General features: G+C 43.3%; 2 protein-coding genes and 1 non-coding gene across 3 annotated transcripts; 1 reads left to right on the top strand and 2 right to left on the bottom strand.

The window, feature by feature from the left end:
• Nucleotides 1–85: 85 nt before the first annotated feature.
• mep1a.2 (meprin A, alpha (PABA peptide hydrolase), tandem duplicate 2) lies at nt 86–4,159 on the bottom strand. Its single transcript, XM_028398213.1, has 14 exons — nt 4,027–4,159; nt 3,916–3,940; nt 3,788–3,841; nt 3,664–3,701; nt 3,513–3,588; nt 3,313–3,430; nt 2,982–3,157; nt 2,605–2,826; nt 2,207–2,353; nt 1,911–2,126; nt 1,394–1,840; nt 1,100–1,273; nt 819–1,026; nt 86–460 (listed from the first exon to the last, which is right to left on the bottom strand). The coding sequence occupies exons 1-14, from the start codon at nt 4,087–4,089 to the stop codon at nt 310–312; spliced, it is 2,115 nt and encodes a 704-aa protein (XP_028254014.1). The 5' UTR covers nt 4,090–4,159; the 3' UTR covers nt 86–309.
• Nucleotides 4,160–5,060: 901 nt separating this feature from the next.
• Nucleotides 5,061–8,662, bottom strand: mep1a.1 (meprin A, alpha (PABA peptide hydrolase), tandem duplicate 1). The gene is made up of 13 exons (XM_028397376.1): nt 8,529–8,662; nt 8,432–8,456; nt 8,297–8,341; nt 8,185–8,225; nt 7,969–8,044; nt 7,493–7,786; nt 7,181–7,402; nt 6,967–7,113; nt 6,660–6,875; nt 5,652–6,116; nt 5,413–5,586; nt 5,240–5,323; nt 5,061–5,165 (listed from the first exon to the last, which is right to left on the bottom strand). The coding sequence occupies exons 1-12, from the start codon at nt 8,577–8,579 to the stop codon at nt 5,274–5,276; spliced, it is 1,806 nt and encodes a 601-aa protein (XP_028253177.1). The 5' UTR covers nt 8,580–8,662; the 3' UTR covers nt 5,061–5,165; nt 5,240–5,273.
• Nucleotides 8,663–9,593: 931 nt separating this feature from the next.
• On the top strand, nt 9,594–9,675 carry trnas-gcu (transfer RNA serine (anticodon GCU)). The gene has a single exon. It is a non-coding gene; the product is annotated as a tRNA-Ser (tRNA).
• The last annotated feature ends 71 nt before the right edge of the window (nt 9,676–9,746 follow it).

The following is a 9,746-nucleotide window of genomic DNA, read 5'->3' as shown; positions in this document are numbered from 1 at the left end:
GAGGGTCTGTAAATTTGCACTGTTTATCATACACTGTACACTATTGTATAACCAAAATATATATATATTAAAACAGAATTAAAGAATATTTAAACTTGAATTTTTATTGTTGACATTTTTTTAACAATTTCAATCTACACAATTACATATAATACAACCAAAATACAGTGAATAGCGTTTGCTATACTGTTAAAGTTTCATGGTGTTTTCCCCTATCATCGCTGAAAACCTTATCATTTATGCATGCGATGACGTCCACCATGGCACCTTGGCGTCTTGTGACCTCACACGGGTCCCTTAAAGTGTGTTTCACTGAGCTCTCCTGATGATGGTGAAAATGGCCAGTGTCAGAACCACAGTTCCTGCTGCCCCACCAATCAGAGCTCCCAGAAGGCTTCTGTCGATGTTCACCTTCTCACACCTTTTACCTGTGTAGTAGGTGGCCTGGCTGGTTGCACATCTAACAAAAAAAAAGAAAAAACAGCAGATCGATTTGATGAGGTTATGTGGGGAGTGTGTTGTTGGCTAGAGGCGCTGAAAGGTAACCAACCATTTGGGGTTAAAGACCAGATGTATGAAGGTGAATGAAGTATATGTGGTAGGATCAGAAAATCATGCTGATTTAAGACAAAACTTTAAAAACACAGTCTGGAGACATATAATGGAACCTCTAAGGCTTTGAAATGTGCACTATGGTTGCTTTGTTTTCAAAACAGGTCGCTAGCCGGGCTTTAGGTGGACTTCATGCTATCGATGCTTTTAGGAAACCTGTGGGTGGCACAGCATACATACAGACATAAATAACCAGAAACACACACCTGCAGGAGGCCTCCCCCTCACTCTCCACACACTGGCCTCCATTAAAACACGGGTTAGGGTGACAGGGGTCGGCAGCACGTGCTTCTCTGTGTTTTGGAGCCATTGCCACCTTCTCCTCCACCTTTTCTTCCACCTTCTCATCTGTGACATCTTTGCTGGGCGTGGCCAGTTGGATGGGGACCTCAGTCTTGATCAGGTGTGTCAAATCTAATCATCAAAACAGCGTTTAAATAAAAAGAACAGTCCTGTATGGTTAAGTAAAATAGCCGATAATCCTCACCATCGAAGTCAGCGGTAATGATGAGGTCGTCGTTTTTGAGGAAGCTCCTCCTGTGCAGATGCTTGTGAGAAATGAACGTGCTCCAGCCATAGTCCTCACTGCGGTAGCACTTGCAGCTGTCATCCCACACTGCTCCTGATGTGGCTGTAGGTTTGTTCCAGCGGGCATGAGTGTCTGGAGTGAAAAGCAGAGCTGTTAAAAATTACCCGGAGCATGTGACTAGAACTGAGCCTTTCAAAGTCAGTCTCTGGCACCTTACTATGACAACTGTGACCCTGCCATTTTTCTGTTTACCTGTAGTGAAGCTCCTGGTAGAGGACATCCTCAGTTTAACGTCTGGGTCCTGATCCATTGCAACAATTGTGGCCTGTCTGTTTGCGGCTGGCCACTCCATCACTCCATCATTTTCCCCACTGCAGAGGTGCAACGTCATGCCGACGTAGTCTGAGAATGCAGCGTCTCTGCCATTTGGGTAAACACTGATGCCAAATGAGTAGCCCTCTGAGTTGTAGAAGCATTTGCTTTTAAGTGGACTGCCAGCGGGATTGGTGGCGAGAATGCCAGTGAAATTGTGAATTTGCCAGACAGCGCTGGGGCAAATGGTCTCAGTGAGAGTGATGTCATCGATTAAGATGGCGCCCGAGGAGTTGGATGATGCTCTGAGTCCTTGGAAGATATAGCGGAACTTCTCTGTCACCCTCAGAGTCACATGGGCTATTTTCCAGGCATCATCTCCATCACCTGAGACACAAATACGGGTGGTTAACTTGTCTTGTGTGTATTTTATAGTCAGTATTATAGTGAAGGATACCTGTGATGGTGTGGATCTTCTTGATGCTGCGTGCAGACCCCGTCCCATCATCTGTCCTAATCCATACTACCAGCTTGTCCCCAGCAGCCCCAGTCATCTTATAGAAGAACTGCAGGCACTGTTCACCTCTGGTAGGGTAGAGGATTCGTGACTCCAGCAGTGCACTGCTGCCAACTGCACCGGACGATGTGTCAAACTTCATGAAGTAGCCTGAATCTAAAAAGAGACGCAGTGCTGTCAGTACATGATGTCTGATTGACATTTTATGTTCGTCAAATACAAACTAATCCCAGCACCTCTGCAGCGTCCTGCCAGAGTGTGATCTACATCTGTAGGACTGCTCAGCGTCTGAACCCAGTCTGCAGTGTCCTCCTCATTCTGGATCATTCCACAGATGTTGATCAGCTCAAAGGAGCACTGGTCCAGGAGAGTATGGGTGTTTGCTGCAACAGGATAGCTACCAAGAGTTAGCATAAGCTTTCATTTGATTCATTCAGTCGAGTTTTGCCTAGTCAAACAGATAAACTAAGATCTCTGAGGTATAACTATTTTTAATGTCATCTCGGTTGCCATTTGATGGAGTCATGTGGGTTTATTGCTAACTAAGTAGAGGCCTAAACACCAAGCCTATGATAAAACAGGCTAAAAAGCTTATAATGCATACAGAATGCTAACCAGGACAGGAAGCACTCACCACAGTCATACATGCGGTTGAGCCTGGTGATGTCCACTGCGCTGAAGTCCAGCCGCTGGCCAATGATCTCATTGAAGTACGGTATGGTGGTGGTGATTGTTGGGATGCTCTCGTTCTTGTTGAAGGACAGCGGTCTGTAGTGCATGATGGATTCATAGTCGTAGGGCGTGTTCAGGTCGGTGATGAAGTCGTCCTCGTACTTGTTGAAGTTGTGCTGCATCCCTGTGAGGAGAGAATAACCGACTCAAACTTCACACGTTCACACAACAGTGTAAAGAAACTGTAAAACCTGTTGGGTGATTTATCTGAATAATTGGGCTGAGAGAAGAAGCCAACACAAAACTGCCAAGGGTGGTGTTAAAGATAAATCAACCCACCGTCTTCAATCTGGTCCCACCAGATTTTAACGTAGTCTTCTCTGTCGGAGCGAGACTGCTCATGGTAGAAGCCCAGAGCGTGGAGGAGCTCGTGCTCCACAATGGCCTTAGTGTCACAGCGAGCCCCAATAGACACATTCTGTCCCACTCTGTCATCTCCAACATAAGACCAGCACCTGGGTCGTTAAAATAGAAGAACTTCATCAACCTGAGGTGTTGCTGTATTAAGCTTTAACTATCATTTATCAGCACTTCCTAATCTTTGGTTCTTTAACGCCTCTAGTTTGATGACTGTGTCCCATAAAGTTGAGCAACATCCGTCCTGACTCACCCGTCCAGCTTAGTGAAGGAGATGTAGCTGCTTTCTCCCTCGTAGGGCTTGAAGTCCACGCAGGACCTCAAACGGTACTCCTCAAACGCCTGGAGGATCACACCTTTAGCGTTCAGCTCTAAAATGGGAGAAATCATTTTCTACATCAGCACACGTTCCTCAGATTATGATAGAAGTGTGTTCCAGTGAGAACACCGTACCTAAAGAATCAGTTAATATGTAGGGGATGGGAAACTTCCATCTTCTCGACTGATCGAGGATTGCATTCCTGCTGGACTACAAGACACATTGAGGGATGTTAGAGGATACTTTGGACAAAAAAAATGCAGAATCTGGACAAACTGCACTTACATGAACAGCAATGTCTCCTTGAAACAGGTGATTCAAACCTGAAAATGTGAAAATACATTCAAATATAACTGACGGTGTAAAACCACGGTGCATCTATCAGCCTATCAGGACTCAAACGGCATACCTCTGTTGATGTCTGGTATGTCGTCTCTCAGTTCACCTGCATCTGCATTCTCACCTGGTTCATAGACGTATTGTTAGCAAGCATAATACACAGTATTATGTGCATATAAATAAATGACAGAAACTAACCGGTAGGTGTTGGAGCAGCTTGTACCTATAACACACAACAAGACATGTTTCTTCATTTAACCCCTGAGCAGTTCCTGTGTGTCAGCACGATTTCACCGAACAATTCCCTACCTTCAGAACCGCAAGGACTCCGATCAGTGTGGCAGTTTTCATCAAAATACCTCCAGGGCCCATGTCGATATTCAGACAGTTTCTCCAGCGCTGCTGTAAACATGCCCATAAAGGCAGCAGCTGCAGGGGAACTTTGATCGGGATGATGGTTTTTAATGAGTAACTGGTACTTCACACGTGTCCTTGGTGTCATTCCTAAAACTGACTGATCAGAGAGAGAGAGTGATATGAACTGGTGTAAACACCCATAAACTGATTATGTTGCCTATTGGTTAGGTGATAAGGATCCATATTTAATTTGACTTATCTCACCATAGCCTTGCTGTTAAATATAAACTGTCAACACAGCAGATGTCAGTGGATATTAAAGAATTACTTTAGTGGTTTATTATTAAACTTATCATAAAACAGCATGAAGGGCACATTTAAAAGGAGTCCTCTTACATAGACTTTCCTGTTCTGCTTTTGGGTTATGCAGAAAATAAACAAAAATTCAACCAACTACACCACGGTCACGTCACTTAATGTCTCCACTCTTAAGCTAAACATTTTGTGCACAGTGTGACGGTGTTTAATGTCCATGTCAGCCTTTGTAGTTTCATCTAATCATTTGTTGTTGACTGTTGTCAAGTAAAAAATGAGCAGTGGTGTGTTTACTGTCAGTTTTTGTGTGTTGTTAAATAAGTGTGGCAGATCCCTTCTCTACTATCTGACCAAAAACCTAACCAAACAAAGCACTGTAGCACTCTTTTGTCTCCATGTCTCAACCCCTCCAGGGCAGAGACCAAAATTATGAGTGAGTCAGCTTAAAAGATAATTTTGTGTATCAGCCTGGTCATAGAATGGTTAACATTTAAACTATCTACTTCATGGTGATAATTGTTGCAATAAATGCTTTATTGCATAATAAAATTAAAGCATGTTGTCCTATTTATATATAACTGCTCCCATGACAGGCGAAAACACACAACAAAGTCCTTTAATAGTCTGATTCAAAGGCTTTAATTAAGAAAACATGTCAGTGATTCTGCATATATTTTAAGTACATATTCGATAACAAATACACATTTTGTCTATCATGATCATTATTGTGATACTGCAGTAATTTTTCATGCTTTTCTTCATCCGTGCTCCATGTGCTGCAGAATATAAAATGCGACATTTCAAACGATGCAGTATGGTAAATGAAATGTAAACGTGTCTGATGTCTTACCTCCTCTTCATCACAATATAAAAGCCTGCAGGTTTTAGTGCTGTGTCTGAATGGGGACTTCAGTTTTGATCAGTGATGTTATATCTGTGTGCAAAGAATCAGTCACTCATCATTTCCTGCATCTCTTTGGAAAATGTGCTGCATTATGTCGGTATGTTACTCAGACCGCTCACCCTCAAAGTCGATGAAGATGATGAGGTCATCATTCTTCAGGTAATTGCGTCGCCGAAGGTCAAAGTGTTTGATAAAGTTCCTCCATCCCCATGATTGACCTCTGTAGCAGTCACAAGAGGGGTCATACTTCCCCACCTTGGAGGGATTGTCCCAGAAAAAGTTTCCATCTGGTGCTAAAAGAAACAGAGTAAATCACAGAGGATCCATGGACAGGATAAACCAACAAAAGAGGACTTACTCAGCCTCCGGTCGGTGGTGAGACTACGAGCAGTAGACATCCTCAACTTAATGTCTGGGTCTTGGTCCATCACCACCAACGTGGCCTGTCTGTTTACCGCAGGCCACTGCATCACCATGTCGTTCTCCCCACTGGCCAGGTGGAAGTACAGCCCGGTGTAGTTTCCTGTGTAGTCAGTGTAACTGGACAAGGGAACAATGCGTACGCCGAACGCGTAGCCTTCAGGGCTGTAGAAAGGAGGGCTGTCAATAACGGCATCACGCTTCGCTGTTTTCATCAGTTTGGAGAAGTTCTTGATCCTCCACACGGCGCTGGGGCAGCGGGTCTCGGCCAGGCTGATGTCGTCAATGTAGATGCCACCGGTGGAAGTGGAGGGGTCGCCCCGCACGCCTTGGAAAGAATAGCGGAATTTCACTCCTACTTCCATTGGGACGTGGGCGATCTTCCATGTGTGGTCAGAGTCAGCTGGAGGACAGAAGAAAGGACAAGATGACGAACTCTGGAGACAGATTTTGACATTCGGAGACTTCAAATGTGGGCATTTCTTGTTTGTATAGGTCTCAAGGTTTCTGTGTGACCGGAGCAGCACTTCATCACACACACAGGGAGTTTCTGTGTTAAAGTATTTGCTTTATTATTAAATTATTATTATTATTATTATTATTAAAGTATTAGCTTAGCTTAGCATAATAAAAGGAAGCCTTGAGAACACAAGTTTAACCCTGTCTGGTTAAGATTAGCTGCTCCTGCAGAGAAATTGTCAGTAAGCAACTTCTGCTACTAACCTACGAACCTTCAGACTGTCCTGAATATTAACTCCCTGCACAGTTATTAACAGTCTAACACTATATTTGAGCAATGCCTTGAAATAACTTGCTTTGAATATCGTTTTATCTGACTGAGCAGCTAAACAAATGTAAAATATTTGCCTCCATGCAAAGATGTTTTATAGCTATTTGGAAAATTCCAGGTGACTGCTTTGTTTGGTTATCTTCCATATAAACATGCCATAGAATGTGTGTATCTTCATCATTTTGCGAATGTTGCCTGTGCCGTCGTCCATCTTGACCCATATCACCAGCCTGTCTTTGGGGCTTCCAGTCATCTTATAGAAGAACTGCAGACACTGAAGCTTCCTCTTGGGGTAGAGGGTTCTGGATTCCAGTAAAGCTGACTCCTCAGTATTACCAGTCATGGTGCTGAAGTGCATAAAGTACCCAGCATCTGGAAATATAAGAATGCAACTTAATTTTGAATTTCATTTGTCTGAACTGACAGTAAAAGAGTCATTTTGAAGATTATATTATGGTCGAACCTCTGCATCTTCCCAGGAGAGTGTGGTCCTCTTCACCCACGCTGCTCTTTGTATGGTCCCAGTCTGCATCGTCAGAGGAGGCCTGGATCATCCCACAGATGCTTGCATACTCAAAGGCACACTGATCCAGCAGGGTCAGGGGGCCAGCTGGGGTAACAGAGGGGGTGAGGATAAAGAACTTATGTGCTAACATTCAGCGGCAACACACACTTACAGCAGTTGTACATCCGGTTGAGCCGGAGAGTGTCCATCTTGCTGAAGTCGAGGTATTGACCAATGATGTTGTAGAACTCTGGGATCTTGGTGGTGATAGTGGGGATGGATTCGTTCTTATTGAAGGAGAAAGGCCTGTAATGCATAATGGACTCGTAGTCGTACGCTGTGTTTTGATCAGTGATGTAGTCGTCGTTGTATTTGTTGAAGTTGTGTTGGAGTCCTGCAGCAAATACAGATATACATAGATGAGACTTTACATTTTATGACAGTTCTCCTTATAATAAATTGACAGGGGTGGGGCTGATCACACCTGGTGAAACCTGGTCAAGATGGATGTTGACGTAGTCGTCTCTGTCCGTGCGGGACTGCTCATGATAAAAACCCAGAGCGTGGAGGAGCTCGTGTTCAATCACCGCCTTGTGGTCGCAGCCTGGACCCAAAGACAGGATCTGACCGGTCTGCTGGTCACCAACGCTGGAGAAGCACCCTCCTCTCTTTTCAAACTTGATGTAGGTCTTCTCTCCCTCATAAGGCTTGAAGTCGATGCAGGACTTGAGTCGATACATTTCAAAGGCCTGGTAGACGCAGCCTTTGGCATTCAGATCTGAGGGGGGCAAAATATTTAGTTTTTCAGGACATTAGTCTTAGCCCTTTCCTAAAATGTTACACATTTTGTCCCGTTGTCAAAAATTTTAACTCATCTCAGGAGGTCAAGCTTCCTGGACGAGATACCTCCTGGTACACTTAATACAGAGTTAAGAGTGTACTGCGTTTAAAGACCCTCACCCAAATCATCTCCCAGAATGTAAGGGATGGGGAACTTCCATCTGTACCTTTTGTCCATCAGGGCATTCTTTCCTTTCTGCAGCATAAACAGGGTGTACACTTAAATGATCATAGACATCGCCAAGGTTAATAAAAACACACAATAAAAACGATCTCAGTATCAGATACATACTTCAGCAATTAATTGACAGCTAGCCTGTTTTATTTACAACTTACAGGAATCAGAATGTCCCCCTCAGCAAGGTTCACATCGGAACCTGCAGCACAAACATCATCAGAATAAATACACCGTTTTATTCATTTTATTTTATTAAACAGTTAATCTCACCCATGTTTAGGATAGGATTCTCATCTTCTCCATTCTCATACACCTCTGCAACATATACAGCAGATCAGATCAGTCTTTCCAAACTTTTATGTTGAATGAAGATGCTTTTTTTGTTTTGTTTTTTTGTTTACATACCATGTACTTCAGGGGGGACTGGTATCTGTATAAACCAAGACCTGTATAAGTCACTGTGCAGTTAATATCAGTGTGTAAATGATGAATCCATACTTACTGTGGCAGCCAGAACCACAAGTCCAAACAATAACAGCACTCTCTCCATCATCGTGCCGACTGTCTGTCTCCGAGCTCAGTCAACTGTGTCGGGTTAAGTGTGCACACCGATGACATCCGACCTTTAGAACTGAATGAGGTGTCTGCTGGCTGTAAAGAGTAACTGAAGGACTTTGACTCAAAACTGTTACTGATTGGTGGGTGTTAATACACGTGCATCATGCATGCATTTTGTTTTTGCCCTGTGTCTGTAATCAGGTCTGATCTGATGATCATCTGATTTAAGCCCACTAATCATCCATGCTTGTTTTGCACTGTTTTAACCAGCCATATGCTGCAAAGCTGTACAATTTGACTGGCAGATTTTAGATTAACAAACACTGTGGGACTTCAGTGCTTGTTTTTTTTGACATTTTGTTATTAATTAAGGAAACATAAAACATGTTCATTTTTCACCCCTCCTGTAATCACAACCACTAGATGGCGACGAACGCCCAGTAATTGTAAACCACTGTTCCTGCTGCAGCCGCAGGTAAGGTTGTTACACCTAGTGTGCATTATAAGGTGCAGCTTTCATGTTGTTTAATATAAACTTTTATGTCAACATTACGCAACGTTTTGTGCTCTGGTTTCAGCTACTGTAACACTTCTGTTTGTGTTATTAAACTCAGTGCGCAGCGCGTCAGTTCAACAAGTTCTAGCTAGCAAACGTTAGCAGCGTTGCTTAAAGCTAACTTAGCTTAACTTTTTACTCGATGTAATTCTAACCGGGGTTCTCAAATGTCGTCTTGAGCTCGGTTGTAAAAGTGTGCAAGGATTGGACGGTTACATCCTCTGCACAAGATTTATAAAGTCTTATCGGCACTTTAACTCGGCTCATTAGCATGTTAGCTAGTTTAAGCTAGGAAGGTACGTTCCCATCGAAGCTAGGCTAACATGCCAAGTTGCAATAAGATGTGTTAATTTAGTAGTTACTACGTGGGGTTCGAAGGTGCAGGAATATAACATGAGGAACTCGTAATAAATGGTACGTTCATTTTGGCTGTCGTAACAGCGATGTTTCACAGACGAGGTGGCCGAGTGGTTAAGGCGATGGACTGCTAATCCATTGTGCTCTGCACGCGTGGGTTCGAATCCCATCCTCGTCGAAAGTTTTCTTTTTTATATATATAAATAAATGGTTATTTATATTATGTTTTCAAATTTTTTGAAGCTTTTA

This window comes from Parambassis ranga, chromosome 24 (assembly GCF_900634625.1).
Source record: "Parambassis ranga chromosome 24, fParRan2.1, whole genome shotgun sequence".
Taxonomy (NCBI): Eukaryota; Metazoa; Chordata; class Actinopteri; family Ambassidae; genus Parambassis; species Parambassis ranga.
The sequence above is the reverse complement of the archived record's forward strand: the minus strand, read 5'-3'. Positions and strand labels throughout refer to the sequence as shown.

Coding starts and splice junctions, on each gene's coding strand:
- mep1a.1 (XM_028397376.1), bottom strand. CDS start 8,579: ATGATGGAGAGAGTGCTGTTATTGTTTGGACTTGTGGTTCTGGCTGCC. Junction 7,403..7,492: donor TCTTGACCAGGTTTCACCAG/GTGTGATCAGCC, acceptor TATTTGCTGCAG/GACTCCAACACAACTTCAAC. Junction 7,114..7,180: donor CAACCGGATGTACAACTGCT/GTAAGTGTGTGT, acceptor CTGTTACCCCAG/CTGGCCCCCTGACCCTGCTG.
- mep1a.2 (XM_028398213.1), bottom strand. CDS start 4,089: ATGGGCCCTGGAGGTATTTTGATGAAAACTGCCACACTGATCGGAGTC. Junction 3,941..4,026: donor GAGTCCTTGCGGTTCTGAAG/GTAGGGAATTGT, acceptor TGTGTGTTATAG/GTACAAGCTGCTCCAACACC. Junction 1,841..1,910: donor GAAGATCCACACCATCACAG/GTATCCTTCACT, acceptor TTTGTGTCTCAG/GTGATGGAGATGATGCCTGG.